The sequence below is a fragment of the Trichoderma atroviride genome, chromosome 2 (assembly GCF_020647795.1).
Source record: "Trichoderma atroviride chromosome 2, complete sequence".
NCBI classification, from domain to species: Eukaryota; Fungi; Ascomycota; class Sordariomycetes; order Hypocreales; family Hypocreaceae; genus Trichoderma; species Trichoderma atroviride.
This window is the reverse complement of record NC_089401.1, coordinates 6,776,750-6,796,341: the sequence shown is the minus strand read 5'-3', so window position 1 is coordinate 6,796,341 and position 19,592 is coordinate 6,776,750. Positions and strand designations below refer to the sequence as shown.

Genomic DNA, 19,592 nt, shown 5'->3' with positions numbered 1-19,592 from the left:
TGGATCTGGCGGTTTGCAGGTTGCATGTTTTGGCCCGTGACAATGTTGATGCGACACTCTCCTTGGGGCTGCATCAGAAATGGCGAGCGCTATGCTGTTTGCGGCCTAGGCGGGCCGCGCAGCCATGGGCAACACGGGCTGGCGGCTGTGGCCACTGCTGGCTCGGGCGCTGGTCGCTGTGATTACAGCGGGATGATCCCCCCTGTGGGTCACGTGGCGCGCCGCCGTCGACCACTAGGAACCGCTGCAGGTCAGCGCTGGGCTCCGTTAATTCGGGGTGCAGTCTGGAGCGCAGCAGCAGCCAGCAGGTGCCCTGAATCCAGCACCAACGGCAGCAGGGAATAGTGGGCTCTGCTTAATCTGCCAGCGCACCCACGCATAAGATGCATGCAGCCGCCGGGCCACGAGACGCAGACGCTCGACTCCCGCCGCGTCTGATTGGAGCGCCGCATGCACAGAAATGCAGGCAATTATTGGCATGTAGGCCATGATGCTCGGGTGCATTCGCCATGCGTCAGATCGTCTCTGGGCGCTGGGCGCTGGGGAGGCTCCATAGCGACGTGCGTAGGGAAATGATCAAGGCCCAGTTTATTGTCGTCGATGGCTTCAGCTGACAGCAGCCCGTGACTTGCACGCTGTTGGCGGCCACGCGATGGTGCAAGCATTTTACTGCTAGACCGTTCTTGTGTTTATTAGTGACCTTTGTACCAAGTTAGACTTGCCTCTCACTACCCAATACTCATTTGTTGGGCACAATAAAAGATGCAAACCATGGCGCTCTTGTCTTGGTCTAGGGTAAATGGTTTATGCCTCAGCTGCCTTGGACCACAATGCCACATCACCCAAGATACTTCGCGTTGAGCTAATTTATTATTCCACTCTCGCTCTATTTTATACTAAAATTGAATATAGTTCATTGAACCGTCGTTTCCATCCATTTAGGTTAGTCGTCATCGCAGGTAGGTCGCTGCCCAATGTGAGTAATCGTCAAACAGCCTCACGTTTACCTGCTTGGGTGCCCAAGCCAACTATGCTAAAGTTGCCACCCTTTTAAATAGGTCCCTTGTCATTCTCAAGACTGATAGTCATCTGAAGCCCAACTCGTCCTAAGCATTTACCCGTCGAGCCCTGACCTTTGTCTTTTGAGCGCTCGATGTCCTGGACCCAAAGTTGTGCAGTCGCTCTCCAATCAGATACGCCTCATCCCGGACGCTCGCCGTCCACCGGTTTGTGACTTTAACAAATCCCACGGCATGCTTGGCGAGCATGGCGGCACACGCCGCAATAGGATACGACTGTCTGTAAATCACCGTCGCCGTCACAGCAGCGGCGGCGTCTTCTGGCGCAGAGCCTCCGGCAAGACCAGCGTGTCGGATGATGAATCCTGCCACCGTTGGCGGCCCGTAGATGGCCACACAGGATATCAAGAGGCCTGGGACGACAAATCCTCGGGTCAGGAGGCGCACGTTGGGCCGTAGCCACCATCTACGGCGTACAATGTTACGGACTGCCGTCGAGGCCCGGCTATCTGGAAACAGCGATGTAACCATCCGGCTGCCCAGCTTCAGATAGAGCAGCCCCAAGACCCAGGACTGGATAACACGGACCGTGTGGCGGTTGGCTCCCTCGTCCTTCAGCGAAACTGCCGTTGGGGGATGCATATATGTATGCAGCGGGATGGCCACGTACAGCTCCATCAGCGCAGAGGTCAGCAAGGGGAACACCACGAGCAGAACAGTATATGCGTAAAAGAGCTTGGCCGCGTGGATAGCGATGCGTGCCATTCGTCCAGCAACCTCGCCCTCGAGTATATCGCGCTCTGCCTCACGAATCCACTTTCCAATCTTTTCCCGTATGACATGCTGGCGGGCTACGGCGTATGCAGCAGAGCCGAGCAAAAAGACTCCGATGCTGAAGGCATAAATGTCGTTCGTTCTGATGTAGTCTGGAATAAGCTCTTTGAATATTTTTCTGCCAAGCACCAAGGGTATGATGGTGAACCCAACGCCGGTAACCGAGGCAAATAGCCAGATCAAAAGAATAAATGTGAAAATCCTTGTGCGGAAATTCGGAGGTATATAGACCTGCAGATACTGATCTGACGAATATATGTCGTCGTCCGCACGGCCATCTTTCCGGTGGTTGCGCTCGCTCACGGTCAAAAACACTTGTTGCCCCTTTGGAATCTTGATGCGATCAGAGGCGGGGGCTCGGATAAATCTGCCGTCTTTGACAAGCTGGTGGGTTTCGACGAGATGAGCCTTCCTATGCCGATGAGCCTTCCGTTCGCTAGAACTCAAGCGTGTAGTGGGCTTCGAGTCACCGCCCTCAAATGTATCGCGCCAGGTCTTTGGAACAATCTTGGCATTCTCAGCAGGTGTATTCTCAGCGTGCGAAAGCTCGAGCAGGTATCCCATATGAGGAATCCTGCCTGCTGGCGTTTCGGCTGGGAGATGTAAAACACCCTCTTCGTCGACCCTCCTCTCGCCAAAGAGAAAGTACGAGAGCCTCAGAGCCCGTGCACATCTGCGGAACCACCACGTGTACATGGTATGCAGCGCATCGCTGGGCTTGAAAAACTTGACCGCAAGTGGCATGAGGAAGTTGTAGAAGAGCAGGTCAACCGGGAATTCCAGTACCGGCTCGTTGGAGGAGTAGTGGATTGGAAGTGCGCTTGGCATGGCGAATGACAGGCCCCATACGATGCCACCGAGACACACGATGACTAGAGCTCCGTATACGAAAGCAGAAAAGAGGATTTTCCTCAGTTGCGTTGTGAGATTTCGCTCAAGCACGTCGCGCACTGGGTGAAACTCGGGATCATCAGGATCTCTAATGAAGTCTGTGATATCAAAACTGTTAGCCAAGAGAAAAGGAAAAAAAAAAACCAAGAGAATGGATGGAAGGAGGCAATGAGAACTCACACAATACGCCTGGCCGCATTATCTTTCGACACATGGAAACGAAAAGAGCAAAGTGAAACATGTAACCAGTGCCCACAAACCAGTGTACAAAAATCGACGTCATTGGATATTTGCAAGTGAAGATAATTCTGCTCGTAAACGTAGTGTTCTCAAAGAGTGGCAGCAGGGCCGCATCGAGAAGTAGACCGCAGTAAAGGGGGAAAACGAGCATCTCGATACTGATGATGAGGATCACCTTCATGATTCCGCTGGCCTGTTGGAGAGACTCGATAACTCCGGTTTCCCACGCATGCACTATTGCGTTTCTCGAAAATGGGCTGCCCTTTTTCAGATACAGAGCACCGATCAAGAACATGGTGGTGTAACCAGCTAGGATGGCCCAGAATCTGTCCAGGCTAGACCAATACGTCAACTGCGGATCCAACGAAGGCCATTCTTCAGCCAGGCTCAGGTCAATGACCCACGAACTGGGCTTTGTGAGGAGAGACGAGACTTTGATAGCTGTCTCAAAGACGGAGCTGAGCAGAGTCGTTGAAGTAGCCATAATCTTGTCCAAGCCAACCGCATTCGCTGTAGTTAGACTACCGCTGATGTTGGAAAATACGGACACGACATTGCCCTTGACAATGTTGAGCGCATCGTGGCTGACTGCGGAGAAGTTGTGAATTTCTGTTGCTGACATGGGGAAGAAGTCTTTGAAAAGGAATGTGCAGATTCTGCTGCCAGCACCAGTCCATAACGCCCAGGACATTTTCCTGGCTGAAACGATATGGGCCTTGACGGAGCCGCCCATGACGGCCGCGAAGATGTCGACGAAATTCAACACGCACCAGGAACCCAAGCCACCAACTAGGAACGTGGCGTCCTGCAGCAATTTCGAGAGCTCGAAGAGCAAGCGCACGACCCGCATGGGACTTGCAAGGAGCCAGACAGAGACACGGCCGATGTTGTATGGGATAAAGATGCAAGCAAAGATGGTGACTGACACAAGGACGGCGCAGAAAATGGCATTCTGGAAAAGGCCTGCAATAGGTCCACGCATGCCAATCAACTCCATGACTCCTTCAAAGTCTTCCATGTCCTCGATTGCTTCAGGGTCCAAGGGTGCAGCGTTGTCGTCCGCAGCGATGCCTTCGCCATCGTCGCCGTTGGGCTCCGCAGGAATGTCGACCCAAAGATCCTCCCGGTTATTGTTGCCAGCTGGGGCCCCTTGGCCAGCAGCTCGCTCGACCGCTTCCTCGGCAGCCATGTCGTCAAAAGCTGCTCGATGAGCGGCAACTATAAGAGCGCGGGGACCGGCTGGAGGATCCAGGTCGTCCATGTTGCCCCACATGAAATCAGCAACCTTGTCGGCGAAGCCAGCTGCTGGGGCATCACCGCCATTGACGGCTGCTTCCTCGGTAGCGCCGTTGGCATGAGGCGGCTGTGGTTCGATTCCAGCATCCAAGCGCTGTTCTCTCGCATTCAGATCCGGGAGGGGTTGCTGGAGTTCTCTTGGAGGGTGGCGTTGATAGACATCTCCATCTGGGAGGCGCCTATAGGCGTCTCGACTCAAATGGCTGTCGTCTTCGTCACCGGAGTCTCTAGACTGTCCCGAGGACCCTCCCGAGGGCTCGTCATCATTAAAGTCTTGTGCAAATTGTTCTTGAATAGCAGGGAGGGACTGGAAGAGTTCATCGGACTTGTCATCTACGGGAAGTGCATCGAAAGACCATGAATTATTCGCCAGCGGGTTAGCCGAGAACTGTCCCTGAAGGCCATCCGACATTGAGCGTGGTCTTGAGGCAGCGCCAAAGAGCTCATCCTCATGTGCATCTGAAGGCCCTGAGATGTCGGCATCTGCCTGCGTGGGAGACCATAGCTCCTTGCCTTTCCAGTTAGAGGAAGACTGAAGTGTGTCATGATCCGAGTCAATCTCGTGCTCGGGGTGCTCTTGGTCTGCCTCGTCCGTTATATGCTCATAACTCGTATTTTCAATAGTAGAAGCGGATCGCCGTGTGAATTCAACCCAGTATTTAAGCTTTTCTTGTAGACCTTCTTCTTCGATGATTCGCAGTATGTCTTGAAGGTCGCCGTTAGCGCGGCCATAAATTCGCTGATAATCATCGAGACTGCTCGGTTCCTCTGCAGCATCACCTTCATCGGCATCTTGGCGTGCATGAGAGTGTAGTTGATCGTTCTGTAAGGAGGTATTCGTGCTAGAAGTCGGAAAAGAATCGTGATCGGGCGTCGAGTGGTTTGAAGAGTCTGGAGTCAATGCTTCCTCGCCAGCTGGCGCGAGTCGTCCTGGCGGCATCCGTTGCCAGTCCTGATCACCAACTTGATCGCTGTCTTCCAAAGTTTCATCGTCTGAGTCTGTTGGGCGAGGATTTGCTGGTGGCAAGTTCTCTGGCTGAATAATCTCGTCTGGTTCAGGAACCTGAAAGTCATTTTCGGGGGCAGCAAAGGCAGCCCGCATGTTGATTTCTGGCTGTTGCTGGACAACATAGTCTCTGACCAAGATGATGAGTATGAAAGAGATGATTACCAGAACCGTGATGATTTGCCCTTCCAATACGGATACGATGGCTCGATTTAGGCTTGCATTCCGAGTAAGGTTACCAAGAAAGCCAACGTTGCTGAGGAGGGTCGTTGCAGTAGCGAATTGACTGCCGTTGTTCAACGCTGCAGATGCATTTGCCGCGTATCCCAGCTCGCCGTCGGAGGCCAGGTATGGAGAGGTGAATGAGTTGAGTAGGAATCGCACAAAGTAATCGGAAACATCTTTGCCCTCCAGCTGACCTACCACGGCTTCGACTTCGGCCGCAGAGGTGGTGGTGGCCGCTAACAGGGGGCTGGCAGGACATGTTCCAATGGCCAAGATGGAGGAGGGAATTGCCGACATGGTGTTGTTGGTCTCGTTGATCCGCGATATGATGGAGCCACCCAAGCCTTCGTCACTGATCCAGAACATGAAGGACCACACAGCCCTCATAAAGTAGGGAAGCCAAAACACCCATACGCTGATGGCGACGGCTGCCCGCAGCCACACCAGCAGGTTGCTGAGCAGATGACTGGCCATGTGCTTGGCAAAGACGTGTACAGGCAGCGACTGCGGCATGTCGGGGGCGTACAGCTTGGTGAAGCGGAAGGGCGTTTTGCACAGCTCGCAGTACTTCTTCTGCGAATGCGAGAGCCACTCCATCAGGCAGTCCTGGTGGACGTGCTTGATGCTGCCGCTGCATTTGCACGGGTGGAAGAGCGGCTCTTCCTCTGTGCCTTCGCCACGACATATCCGGCATATCTCGACTGCGGCGGCGTTGGGACGATCGTCGTATCGCTGTTGTTGGGCCGTGGGCCCGGCATCCGAGGCGGCGTCCTCCATGATTTACGCAGCAGAGGTGCTGTGCTCTCTCTGGAGGCTGCGAGGGAGAGAAAAAAGAGACGCCCACGATGGGGAAGTTATCGAAGGAGGAAGCCGGGGGAAATCATGGGCTTAAGTTGTTCGGGAAAGTTTGTTGAGCGAGGCGGGTTGAAGGAATACCGACAGACAGCCTTTGTGGCGGGTGTTCCGCGCAAAGTCTCCGCCCCTCTATCAGTTGTTATCAAGCGGACCTCGCTTTCTGGTGGCTGATCGGGTCGGGCGTCGTTTGGACTGGGAGATGCCGGGGTGTCGTAAGCTATCAATGCTTTGGGTGAACCTGAGGGGAGAAGCGGGGAGTTCTAGATGCAGGAGAATGAATGTCGAAGAGGATGGATGAGACAGAGAGGCAGAAATTCCAGGATTCAGCGGAACACGGAGAAACGCCATGGCGGGCGTCCGTCTGTGCGCGAGCGGGAGAGTCGAGGGTACTAGCGGACGACTTGATGATGGGTGAAAAGCTGCAGGCTGCGCGGGTATCTGCAAAGTAGCGCCGCGTGAAGAAGGAAGAACATGCACTGTGGTTTATCATTTGGCAGACAAGGTTCGAAGATACGGGCAAGATGCTTTGTGCCACGTTGATGGGGATAATTACATTTTCTTTCTTATCTGCCAAGGAAAAAACTCATCAGAACAAGGCAAGAATGGTATTCGTATTAGATTGAGTTGTAGGACTTGTCATGCTCAAGGTCAGTAATTTGTACTACTAATGTTCACTGCATTCGCCTATGGCTGGGTTGATATAAGTTAGCACAGAGCTGATGACAGCGATTCATAATATTTATTGCATCTTATTTTCTCATGTTGGTTTATTTCTGATATATTTTATATATACGTGTAACCCAGAGGCTGAGTTCTAGATTGTGTACATTAGTTTGACGCCTCACCGAAGATGCTCACTCTAGCGTACCCAAACCATATACATGTATTCAGCTTATGCATTATAACACTACGCATTCAATAGTGAAGACTTGGAACTGGGGCGGAATAAAGTAGACGTGATAATGGTAATGGCGGTGCTCATCCATTTGCTATAAAAAGCACTTTTATGCATATGCTGCACGGCCCTTACTTTCCGCCGCGGCGTTGATGTCATGACGATATCAATGTGGCGATATTGCTCTCAGCTCGCATCTCACTAAAGGCCACGAATCTACTGCGTTACCCGCAAGATACTTGCAGTAGTCGCATCTGTTATCATCCGTTCGAATCGGTGCCTTGGCAACTTGGCTAATGCTGTCCACCACTTGAGAACTATGCATTAGTACCTGGACGGTGTTGTCCAAAGGCATCAGCTTCTGCTCATCGATATCATACTATACTTACGTGTGCATAGCCATCTAGACCACGTTTCTTGCTCGTCGCAGTCAACCACACCCACCCTTTGCCTAGTGATGGCGGATCTACAGTCTAGTGGCCAGCCGGGGGTCCAATAATTGTGCTGTTTCATGTCTCCAGCCCATGCGAGGCTGCTGCATCGCCGATGTCGATGGCAGCCAAAAACAAGCTTCTGGCCAGCGCCGTCAACCACGAAAGCGCCATGACGTGTGCCGGTGAAGTAATCAATGCCCAATAGCATGTGTAAAAGCACAAACAGAGATAGACGATCGCTTCTTGTTTGCGCGTTTGCTCCCGTCTGGTGTAATGGATGCCGTGCGTGTCCGAGTATATAAAGCAGCGCTGGCATCTCGGCACCGCAGAGCCGTGTTCCCCAAGCTCCTGACACAGGGCTAATCTCGCAATCAATCCCTTGAGCTAGGCAAGGCTCAGAAGCTGTTTCGAGTCCAGGCTTGCGCTGAAACGCCGTGATTAATATTGATCTAATATTGAATCCTGTCAAGTGCCAAAAAATCCCCTTCAGTGGGCAGCTCCAGCGCCAGCTCCAGTGGGTCAGCGGAGGTCGATGCTGCCCCGCAGTCACGATGCGGTACTTTTACAGGGATATTTGGGGCGACGATACCTTGCCGCTACTTTACGGGGCTCCCCCATCCAAGGAGATGCTACCTGCTAGGCTGCAGCACCAATCCACTAGAAATATGGTAGGGACCCTCCAGTGTCTTTCAGCGCCTTCTAGCCTCTATTACGTCCTGAGCTGGCCTCTATTTTTTCTTCTACACTCTTTTCTTTTTTGTGCTCACCTTCGTTCATGATTCGACCTTTTCACCATCTTCTTCACCCTTTATGCCCTGCTTCTCTCCAGCATTCGCCGCGAACTGACCGCCACTTCTAGTACGACGCTGACCGAGCATACTTTTCTCTCATGGCCGAGTCCAGCGGCCTGAAGCCGGGCAACGGCTCCTCGCATGTGAATGGCAAGATGAATGGCCAGACGGCGGGCCACAAACGATCTGGATCAAGACCACGCGGATTGCTGGGCTTTTTGTTTGGCTCGATTGCCAGGTGAGTAATTGCATCGTGTTTATTGCCTTATCGCGGGCCAATTGCTTGCTTTGTCCGGCGGAGAGATGCGCCCATCTTTTCCTCCTCCAGTTGCGTGCCGATGCGCGGGGAGATATCGTGTGCTGATGTTTACATGCTCAGACTTGCGACTTGGGCCGTTATCCTTACGCTTCTGTTCCGCTGTCCTTCCACGCTGGAGGAGTGCAACGAAGATTCTCCTTACATCTGCAAGCCATATTTCCAAGCCAAAGAGGCCATCGTCCCGTATACGCTGCCCTGCTACGAGCAATACCTTGAGCCATACGTGGACTTTGCGAGACCTTACTACAACTCCGTCGATTCTCACATCCTGGCGCCGGTGCGCGTTTATGCCGTCCAATATGGTGCGCCATGGGTTGAAAAAGGCCAGGAGCAAGTTTGGGCTCAATGGGAGAAGCACGGTCGGCCTCAGGTAGAGCAGCTCCGCGCTCTGTCCCAGCAGCAGTACGAGGAGTCCATTGCTCCGCACCTGGGGCGCGCAGGCGAAGTCCTCGGACCCTACTACGAAGTCGGACGCGATAATTCTCTCCAAGTGTACCACGAATATGTGCTACCGACATACGAGCTTCTGCAACCCTATGCCCAGCAAGGCTACAGTGCTGCTTCCAGCTTCGCCACGGAGACGGCGCTGCCCGCTGCTCACTGGACTTGGGCGAGGACGAATGCCTTTCTTAACAAGGCAGTGTGGCCTCAGGTCCGAATGGTTTATGTCGAGAACGTGGAGCCTCAGCTTGTTCGCATTGGCGAGCGCTTAGAACGATACAAGAACCGGGCCAGGACCAAGGTGCTTCCCGAAGTAAACTCGTCTACGTAAGTGCTGTCCTGGGTTTTCCATTACCGCTCCCCCCTTGTCTAACAGGAGATAGAAGACGAAGGACAACTACCGAGCCTCCGCGATCTTCTTTCAGTAAACCGGCTCCCCAAGCGACACAATCGCAGAGCACAACGGCCTCCGAACGTGCCACGTTTAGCTCAACCTCCAGCGCCGAGGAGCAGCAGTCGACGGAGTCAACCTACTGGATGCCCGTTCAGCCCCCTCCCCCCTGGAGAAAACGAATCCGAGACAAGGAGAAAGGCCCGTGAGATGGTGACGGAAGACCTTGAGCTGTGGCAGAGTAAATTCGCTACCCAAGCTGACGAGGGCGCTGTCGATATGGAAGACCGCATCGACGAGCTTGCGAACCGTATGATTGCCCAAGTGATTCCCTCTAGTGGGAAGCCACTTGTTGAGCAGCTCCAAACCACAGTGGATTCGGAGACTGATGGACTGAAAGCAAAGATTTCCAGCATTGTCGCGGAGAGTGCAGGTGGATCGCTGGAAGACGCTGAAGAGCGAATCATTGGCGCCATCAGAGCTGCCGGCATCGCTATCAAGCAGGCCGCTACAGAGATCAGGACGTGGCGAGAAGAATACGATGTTGATCTGCAAGCCAGAGTCCTTAGAGCCGCTGATGTCCATTTCCAGATCCTTGACGAGACTAGAAATCTTGCACTGCAGCAACTTGGCATGAAGTGGGCTTGGACCGATGGAGTTAGCTACAAGGACTGGGCAAAGTATCACGAGCTAAAGCAGGTGCTCGCAGATTGGACTGAAGATCTGAAACAACTCATCATCACCCACCCTACCCTGCTCGACGCACAGGATGCTGCTGCATTTGTCGAAGAGGATGGAATGACCATTGCCTCTGCGGCTGCCAAAGAGCTGGCTCGCCTCAAGCGAGTGGCTCAGTGGAAGCTTATCGCAAATGATGCTACAGACAATTTTGATTCAGAGGCAATGGAACAAGCTGCTGAGGCAGCACAGAACCCTCCAGTAGCTGAAGAGTCAGAAGAGTCTGAGAAGCAGGAAGAAGGAGATGTCGATGCTGCCGCTGAGGAAGCCGCTGATGGCAATTCTTCGTTGCCGGTATTTGACACCGTCCAGGATGTCGTGGATACCATCCAGAAAAAAGTAACCGGGGAGGTCACTGAGGAGACCACTGAGGAGACGACACCTTTGGAGTCCGAACCCGCCGTCAGCAGTGCTTCTTTGGATGAGCATTCATCTGTAGATTCGAGCGAAGCTTCCGGTGCTACTGAGGAAGCGACCTCGGATATCTTTGAACATGTTGCGGAGCCCACTGACATCCCCACTGAAGACCAGGAGCCGCTTACCAACCAGACTGAGGAACTCCCACAACTTGTTACTGAAAGTATCAAGGAGCCCGAAGTAGAAACCGAAACGCCCCAGGTTCTTGTCAACCAAGTCGAAGATGAAGAATCGAGCCCAATTGTTCTGGAGGACCCTCGTTCGACACCCAACGATGATGAGGCTGACACTGAACCTGTCGCCGAGCCTGCTGCCGAAACTACTACCGACGAGGTGCTGGAAACCGAGCCTGAAATCCTGGAAGAGGACGAAATTTTATGGCCACACGAACAAGCATCCCTGGTTGATGACACCGCTTCCGTAAAGGCGACATTCTTCGGCGCGGCCGCTCAGGTAGTTTCCGGACGACGACAACCCATTTTGGACGAGGACGATGAAACTGATGATGACGATTTCCTATCTAGCGCGACTAAAGCCGCTGAGGCAGCCTATTCCAACGCAGTCTCTTTAGCATCTGGCCAGTATTCGAGTGCGGTATCAATCATTTCCGCGCAAATCCATGGCACGCCAACTCCAGCCGTTCAAAACCAGCTTCTTTCCTCGGTTTCCGGTGCCTATGATCAAGCAATCGCCGCGGCTAGTTCCAGGCTGCAAGAGGTGGTTGATGCTGCGTCTGCCGGAGTCTATGGCACGCCAACGACCGCCCAGGCTGCCCCAACGTTGGTAGACTGGAGCAAAGTAGAGGCGATTGCTGCGGAACGCCTGAATGAGGGGAAGCTCTGGGCCGAGCTTCAATATCAAAGTGCTCTGATTGCCATGGGACTGGCGACGGCAACACCCACTCCAACTGGTGCAATCGAAAAATACTACGAACAGGCCAAATACAACTATTACGCTGGGCTTGGTGTCGCACATGACCGCTATAACAACTTCATATCTGCCGCTTCGTCAGCATGGTCCTCAGCCACAGCCACGCCAACCCCGACACCCATGGCTCTTACTGACTCTGCACTTTCAATGGCCTCTGCTGCGGGCAAGGCTGCTGAATCTGCCTACTCCAAGGCCACTGAGAATGTTGCTTCTGCGGTTGATGCTGTGGACGAAACCATAAACTCTGTACACGATGCTGCAGCTGAACAGATCTTCAACGCCGGACTAGCCATTGGAGAGACGTGGGGAACAATCGTTAGCCAGCTGAGCATTGACGTGTACGGTCAACCAACACCAGCGGCGATTGGATGGTACGATAGTCTGGTATCAGACGCGCAGGCCGTGGTAGCAAGCGCTACATCGGCCGTTGCCAAGGCTACTCAGACTGCGTCGGCTGGTGCTGCAAACGAATATGAAGCTGTGAGCGAGCTTGTTTCGGAGTTGATTGTTGGCCGAGAGCCGCCCTTTACGGAGAGTGTACTATCAAGGCTTCAAGCCGCGTATGCCACGGCGTCTGAGAACGTGGCAAGCTTGGCGAGCGAAGCCAGCGCGGCTGCTGGATCAGTAGGCGAGAAGGTGGGAAGCATTGCGAGCAAGGCAACCGACGCGGCGAAGCATGGCAAAGACGAGTTGTAAGATGACGCAGAAATGGGCGGCGCAGTGCTTGAACGATACCCACTATTGTTTCCTTTTTGTCTGGCCAAAAGTGTTGAGAGAGTGCATCGCCAAGGCGATGATTTTGGATGTGTTTTCTTTTTATATATATGTAATTTCTATGGCATGAACAACCAACAAGGTGGCATTTTTCCTTTGTAACGAGTGGTACCAAACAAGAATGTTTGTGTATGTGTGTTTTTATGTATATTTCCTATGTCTCATTTGAAGGAGAGGATATGGAGTGGACTGTACATTATCAAAGTCCATATATTGTACGCTACTAGCATAGTTTAAAATGTGAAGCCTTTCTTTTACAATCTGTTTCAAGGGGTAATCACAAGGAATTATCTACTGATTGTGGACAGAGATTCTGCGTCATCTACGTTGCAGTATTCGACGGCAAGCTTACTGCCATGACTCGTAAGTTCAATGACCTTTTTGCTTTTGAATAGGAACGGGGCGGGCCATCTCCACCTAAGCCGAACCGCTGAAGCCAACTGACTGTCTTTATAAGTGAAGCAAGAGAAACGAAGAGGCACACGTTACATGCATTGGCCTCTTTCTCTTCTGCTTACTTGTGGTGGAGCAGATGATGGCCTGTTGATGCTTGTATCGACTGGGCTAGATCCCACTGCGGTATACGGGGCCGAGGTGATGTCATTTCCGGATCCTTTCCACCGAGGCTGTTTGCTTGGCCCTCTTCAGATGCTTTGGCCAGGGGCAGAAGAGGCTGGGCGGTCACTTAGTGCATGAAGCAAGTGTTTAGTAGCTGTCCGGGGCGTTTATAGTGCCGGGATGGGGTAGAGCTTTAGAGTAACGCCACTGGTTTGATAGAGTACAGCAGGCGTGGTGGCTTCAGTTGATCTGTAAGACTTTCTTCCAGATCCATCTCCAATTATAGACCGCATGCCCGCCATAACGCATGATGTATCTATTATGCAGCCTCTTTCCGTCACATTCGATAGATGGCCTGTCAAAAGTCGTTCCCCACGCCCGCTTCCCCCAACTTTTGTCTCTTGATCAGCGAGAGGCTAGAGCTAGAGGTGCATTAGCCCTGCAGGCCTGGACCTAACGGTTTTGCTGTTTTGAAAATTTCAGTCAGATTTTGCTTGGCCGCGGGATTGTGCTCGTTTGTTCCAAGGGACAAGATGGATTGATTTCAACGGCATCTGCTATTTGGGCATGATTTTATTGAATCTTGAAGGAGATGTCATGACATACTATAGAATGCTATATTAGAGTTCTTCGATCCCCGGATTTGGCATCGTGTGGGGGACGTCAGAAATGCTGCGAGCATCAAAGCCACAAGAAGCCCCAGGTTGTAAAAGTACATGCACACATACGGGCAAAAGATAGCAAACACGCTTCAAAATGTCTCCATCTGCCCGTCCCTGCTTGCTTTGCTCAACGGCCAGACCGCTTTCAGAAGCTCAGGCGATGAGCTCAATTGCTCGATCTGGCCCACTCTGAGAAAAGAGAGAAACAGACCCGCAGACTAACAGAGTCGGCTCGGCTCCCCTCCCTCGGCCCAGGTAAAAACGAATAAATACACACGCGGGCGGATTCATGTTTTTTTTTTTTGAAGATTGTCCTTCTCTCATCTGACTTTTTTCTTTCTTTTGGATGACGCTTGTTCGATATTAAGATTTTTGTCTTGCTTTTTTGTCTCAGTTGCTTAACCAACAACTGCTGCTGCTCTTCTCTCAAAAAAACAGGTTTTATTTTGCTGAAACACAACTGAAAGGAAAACAGTCGCGACGCATGGAATTCGTAGTCGAGTTCTTTTCTCTTCTCCTCAAGTCTATACGCTGAAAGAGTTGGAAAGCTGCTTTCTGCTCTTTTCTGCTGGTGCGCATAGCTTTTTTGCGCTCCTCCCTATTTTGGATACTTGTCTCGCAATTGGCGTAAGATAGACGATAAGATCCGCTGCCAACGTTGATTCTCTTGGCCCATTTCTATACGCCGCAAAAGCTGTGAAATCATCGATAGCCGACAAACATAACAAGATTCGTTCCAATGACTTCTTCCGGTATCCTGCCGGCGTACTCCCGCCAGGAGAAAGAAAAAGCCGGCAATGGTGGTGAAACCAAGAGCGGAGGCGCCGTCACTGAATCTCTCGACGACATTCGAGTTTCTCTGTCTTCCAACGGTAGCAAGAATCGAAACACGACTCACCGAAATCTCAAGGCCAGGCATATCCAGCTCATTGGCATTGGAGGCACCATTGGCACCGTTCTCTATGTGCGTACAGTACAGATACTCTCCCCCTGAATCGTACCATGTGGCTTATACGGTAGTCTATTTCCTCTCATCGTATAGGTTCAAATCGGCCAAGGTCTCCTCAACGGCGGTCCCGGCAGCCTCTTCATCGCCTTTAGCTTCTGGTGCACAATCGTCCTCGCCGTGACGCTCTGCATGGCCGAAATGGTCACCTACCTGCCCATCTCCTCGCCCTTTATCCGCTTCGCCGGCCGCTACGTCGACGAGGCCTTTGGGTTCGCGACGGGATGGAACTTTTTCATCTTTGAGGCGGCGCTGGTGCCCTTTGAAGTGACGGCCTGCAATTTTATTCTTCGCTTTTGGACCGATGCGATTCCTACGGCGGCAGTCATTGCCATTGTCATTATTCTCTACGCTCTCATCAACGTGATTGCGGTGAAGTGGTACGGCGAGACGGAATTCTGGGCCGCCATTGGGAAAGTCCTTCTCATTGTGGGACTCATCTTCTTCACCTTTATAGCGATGCTGGGAGGAAATCCCCAGAAAGACCGCTTTGGATTTCGATTCTGGAACGAGCCGGGAGCTTTTGCGGAGCTGTACTATGAGGGCGCCTTGGGACGCTGGCTGGGCTTCTTGCAGTGCCTGATTTTGGCAGCTTTTACCATTGCCGGACCGGATTACGTCTCCATGGCAGCTGGTGAGGCTGAGAATCCTCGCGTGGTGATGCCTCGAGCCTACAACGCCGTGTTTTACCGACTGACTGCGTTCTTCATCCTGGGATCTCTCTGCGTGGGCATTCTCGTTCCTTACAACGACAGCGAGCTCATTGCGGCTTTTGCAAACTCCAAGCCTGGTGCCGCTGCTTCTCCATACGTCGTTGCCATGAACCGCCTGGGAATCAAAGTCCTGCCACACATTGTCAACGCCGCTGTCCTGACTGCTGCTTTCTCCGCGGGCAACTCCTACGTCTACTGCGCGTCTCGTTCTTTATACGGACTGGCTCTGGAGGGAAAAGCGCCGAGGTTTCTGACGACATGCACAAAGGCTGGTATTCCCGTCTACTGCGTTGGCTGTACTTTGCTCTTTGCGTTGCTGTCATTCCTCCAGCTCTCGTCTAATACTGCCGTTGTTTTGAACTGGTTCGTTTCTCTGGTGACGGCGTCCCAGCTCATCAATTTCTGCGCCGTGTGCGTGTCGTATCTGTGCTTCCACCGGGCGCTCAAGGCACAGGGTATCAGCCGGGACACGCTGCCGTATAAAGCGTGGTTCATGCCGTATGCTGCTTATTATGCACTGGTGTGGACATTTGTCATGGCTTTCGTGGGCGGGTATACGGTTTTCTTGCCGTTGCCTGGCATGTGGAAAATTGCAGATTTCTTGTTCTCGTGAGTATTTTTGATATGACTGGAAGCAATTGATGGACTAATCTCTTTGAATTGATAGGTATGCAATGATTTTTGTATACCCGATCTTGTATTTCGGTTACAAATTCATTCGTAAGACGGAGATTCGCAAGCCAGAAGAAATTGATCTTTTCAAGGACTTGGATGAGATTGAGGAGTACCAGAGGAGTTATATCTCTACTCCACCAAGGTATGCTCCGGTAATACATGTTGACAGTGATATTTGTTAACAGTGTTTAGAAACGGGTTCGAGAAAATCCTCGAAAAACTCTTTGGCTAATTCCAAAGCACGGCAAGCTTCGATTAATGATATAAAACGCTTGGTTGGTGATGAACTGGGTGTTTTATCTATTGTCAATATCCGTATTTATTGTAGATGGACGCTTGAATCTACATATTTTCTATGTACCACAAAGCAATTTTGTAGGCTATTCCATGATATATATCCTAAAATAAATGCTTTCTCTAAAAGCTCGTCCCCTCATCTCTATTCTTGTAAGCTTCCCCATTCATAAACTTCTTTTCCTGCTCCATAATTGCGTTTGGAATCCCAATACCAATGCCGAAGAATACGAAAAGTGCCCACTTCCATCGGAACGGGTTGAATGTCACGCAAAAGACAAACCACCAGACCAGCTCGAGATAGGTAAAGAAGTCAAAAGCACCCATTGGGCTAAACTTCTTCAGCGTGCGCGTCATGTCGATCCAGCGCTCCATCCACCATCGGCTTGGTCGTGTTAGGGGGTCAAGCAGGAACATGAGGAGGATGCGAGTGTAGATGCCAATGTGCCAGTTACCGACAGTACCAATTGCCTCCACAAAGGTAGAGTTGATGGCGGAGATGGATGGGTGTGCTGGAGGGAAAGTCTGCAGGTACCAGTTTGGCGGTCCATAGGGATCTTGGAAACAGTCATCGGGAAGAATTGCCAGTGAGGGTCGCTTGAAACCAGTTGCCATGATGACCATGTCGGCCTTGATGAGCTCCTCGTGGCCAGGGCCGTCTTTTGGAACACCGCGAGAACGACGATTGACCTGGACGCCGCTCTTCTTGAATCCTTCAATGTCACCGCGGACCCATTCTGCTTTGCCCTGACGAAGCTTGTCCATGACATCAGAGTTGACCATTGGCGTGCCCATAAAGATGCCCTTGTCATGAGTCGGCGCCAGATCCTCAAGGTCGCGGTAAAAGAACTTGCGGAGGAAGAACTCGGGGATGAAGGAGAGGAAAGTTTCTTGGCCAAAGATGTTGAGACTGAGGAGCGTGTCGACAATCATGTTTCGCGGGATGATCCATTTGTCAGATCGAGAAAGAATTGAGACCTTTGCCGCACCGGCGGAAAATGCAAATTCGAGTGCTTCGACGGCTGAGGCTCCTCCACCGATGATGGCGACGTGTTTGTTTTTGGCATCCTTTCTGTAGCCGTAACTATTAGCTCGCTGAAATTGAAAATAATTCGTGATTGGACGTACCCAGTAAGCTCGCTAGAGTGGTAGATTTCTCCCTTAAACTTCTCCATACCAGGAATGTGTGGCATTTTGGGATCGCCGCAGGTTCCAGTCGCCGCAATCAAGCCGTCAAATCGACCCAGAGAAGGATCATTGTTGATGATCCATCGCGTCTGTTCGTCCTGCTTGAGGCCCTTGACCTTGACGCCAAACTTGGTCTTTTCGTCCAGGCCGTAGCGTTTCCAAACTTGCTCGACTTGCTCTACAATTTCCTTGCGAGTGGGATAGCCGCGCTCCCATTTGACAGAGGGATGGAAGCGGTACATGACGGAGTGAATTTGGAGGCCAGATGTTTCATTTACCCTCTGTAAAATTTGTTAGCCAACTTGTATTTTTCTTCCATTTTGGTGTAAGATTTGGCTTACGCTCCAAATACCACCAAGGCGCTCCCTCGGGCCCGCCTCGAAAATCGTCACGTCAAAGCCATGGCCAACGCAGTGAGCTGCCGCCGAAACGCCAGTGAGTCCAGCTCCGATGATGGCGATTCTCGGGCGCTTCAATTCAGTATTTTTAGGAGGAGGATTAGGGGCAATGAGGGTGCTGATGACCCATTGCAGCAGCTGGTAGAGGAAGAGTAGTGGGTGGAAGAGCGGATTCGCAACGCCCGTGTCTCGAGGCATGGCTGCGGCTCATTCAATTGCAGTTTCTGAGAGAATAATCATGAAGAGAGCCGAGACTGAGAGACGGGAAAACAAACTTTTATAAACATTCTTTGCTTCCAATTCCCTCTCACAATCCTACGTTCGTGATGCTGACGTCACAAGTTTCAAAGCCGGCTCGGCTCCACATGATGAACTCATCGATGCCGAATCTGGCAACAGTTTTTCATCGCGAGAAGCTCCCCTGGTTTGGCATGTGATTGCCAGCTAAGCAGGGACGAATCCCTGAAACAAACGCCAGAAATGGCACTCATAACGGCCAAAGTTTGCGCTTTTCAGTTTTTTGCAACTCAATTCTGCCAACTTCATTCTTTGTCGCGTACAATTTGCACATAACATCACCATGGAGAATCCAGGTAATTTGATGAGCCTCTCTCTATCCTCAACAGCTTCATTATAATCACTAACAAATGATTCAATTCCAGCTCAAGAAATCGCCTCTGTCATTGACACTCTCACCAAAGGCTCGCCGCAGCAGCAGGAAGACGCGCTCAACACCTACTTTCTCCCCAATGCGTCCTTCATCCACCCGTTTTGTCGCGTGCCGTCCTTCTCACAGGGCTCTATCCCGCTGGCAAGGGATCTCGACTCGCGCTGGCTCATCCTCGGCATCTATCGCTGGTATCGCACGCTGAGTCCGCGCATTGATCTCACAGTAGACTCTGCTGGTACGTTGTCTTGATTTATGATGTAGAGAATGAGTGGCGGTGTACCAAAATGAGCGCCCTTTGGCTAACCTGGAGCTGTAGTATATGATCAGCGCAACAGCACGTTATTCGTCTCTATTCGCCAGACCTTTTCAATATGGTTCATTCCCTTCCATAAATCTTCCGTCAAACTGGTCTCTGTCTTGCAGCTCGCGCAGAGATCGTCATCAGAACCTGGACAACTGCCCGCGAAAAATGGCACAGACGGTCGATCGTCATCTGCGCTGTCCGGCCCAGGCCAAGAGAGGCTGAGATACTACATTACCAGCCAAGAGGACTTGTATCAAACAAACGACTTTGTCGCGTTTGTGCTGCCATATTTTGGGCCTCTATTGGTGTTTTTGTGGCAGCTGTATGCTACCGGCCTTTCTGTAATTGGGTCTCTCTTATTTCTGCCAGTGTATTACTTTTTGAACGGCAGCGGTGTAAAAGCCAGAAGAGAGGCATAGACAAATTTGACTTCTGTTCTTTTTCTTATATACAAGCTTGTATAGGGTGGATCTTTTAGGTGTATTAATTATTTTGAATGTACGCATATTGCGTTTTAGTGCCTTTCTACGTCCTGTTATTTTATGCCATCATCTTGCCTTACCTCGAGTCACGCCCTTCCAGCCTACGGATTATGTCTTCAAAGTATGAAAGTCTTAGCAATCGAATA

General features: G+C 51.6%; 7 protein-coding genes across 7 annotated transcripts; 4 read left to right on the top strand and 3 right to left on the bottom strand.

The window, feature by feature from the left end:
* Positions 1-1,106: 1,106 nt before the first annotated feature.
* On the bottom strand, positions 1,107-6,288 carry TrAtP1_005131 (uncharacterized protein; the record flags this gene model as incomplete). The annotated part of the gene is made up of 2 exons (XM_066112595.1): positions 1,107-2,842; positions 2,925-6,288. 2 exons carry the CDS (start codon positions 6,286-6,288, stop codon positions 1,107-1,109), a joined length of 5,100 nt encoding a protein of 1,699 aa, XP_065968680.1.
* Positions 6,289-6,498: 210 nt separating this feature from the next.
* Positions 6,499-6,714, bottom strand: TrAtP1_005130 (uncharacterized protein; the record flags this gene model as incomplete). The annotated part of the gene is made up of 1 exon (XM_066112594.1): positions 6,499-6,714. The coding sequence occupies one exon, from the start codon at positions 6,712-6,714 to the stop codon at positions 6,499-6,501; it is 216 nt and encodes a 71-aa protein (XP_065968679.1).
* Positions 6,715-8,584: 1,870 nt separating this feature from the next.
* On the top strand, positions 8,585-9,846 carry TrAtP1_005129 (uncharacterized protein; the record flags this gene model as incomplete). The annotated part of the gene is made up of 3 exons (XM_066112593.1): positions 8,585-8,724; positions 8,866-9,573; positions 9,630-9,846. The coding sequence occupies 3 exons, from the start codon at positions 8,585-8,587 to the stop codon at positions 9,844-9,846; spliced, it is 1,065 nt and encodes a 354-aa protein (XP_065968678.1).
* Position 9,847: 1 nt separating this feature from the next.
* On the top strand, positions 9,848-12,418 carry TrAtP1_005128 (uncharacterized protein; the record flags this gene model as incomplete). The annotated part of the gene is made up of 1 exon (XM_066112592.1): positions 9,848-12,418. One exon carries the CDS (start codon positions 9,848-9,850, stop codon positions 12,416-12,418), a length of 2,571 nt encoding a protein of 856 aa, XP_065968677.1.
* Positions 12,419-14,455: 2,037 nt separating this feature from the next.
* TrAtP1_005127 (uncharacterized protein) lies at positions 14,456-16,342 on the top strand (the record flags this gene model as incomplete). The annotated part of the gene is made up of 4 exons (XM_014084442.2): positions 14,456-14,680; positions 14,759-16,044; positions 16,103-16,252; positions 16,303-16,342. The coding sequence occupies 4 exons, from the start codon at positions 14,456-14,458 to the stop codon at positions 16,340-16,342; spliced, it is 1,701 nt and encodes a 566-aa protein (XP_013939917.2).
* Positions 16,343-16,527: 185 nt separating this feature from the next.
* Positions 16,528-18,188, bottom strand: TrAtP1_005126 (uncharacterized protein; the record flags this gene model as incomplete). Its single annotated transcript, XM_014084441.2, has 3 exons — positions 16,528-17,476; positions 17,533-17,873; positions 17,934-18,188. 3 exons carry the CDS (start codon positions 18,186-18,188, stop codon positions 16,528-16,530), a joined length of 1,545 nt encoding a protein of 514 aa, XP_013939916.1.
* A 249-nt stretch (positions 18,189-18,437) lies between these two features.
* Positions 18,438-19,551, top strand: TrAtP1_005125 (uncharacterized protein). The gene is made up of 3 exons (XM_014084440.2): positions 18,438-18,583; positions 18,653-18,895; positions 18,977-19,551. Exons 1-3 carry the CDS (start codon positions 18,571-18,573, stop codon positions 19,381-19,383), a joined length of 663 nt encoding a protein of 220 aa, XP_013939915.1. The 5' UTR covers positions 18,438-18,570; the 3' UTR covers positions 19,384-19,551.
* Positions 19,552-19,592: the final 41 nt, after the last annotated feature.

What these genes read in the sequence shown, in the direction of transcription:
- TrAtP1_005125 (XM_014084440.2), top strand. An exon ending in TCTCACAGTAGACTCTGCTG is followed by an intron (nt 18,896 to 18,976) that starts GTACGTTGTCTT and finishes CTGGAGCTGTAG; the next exon opens with TATATGATCAGCGCAACAGC.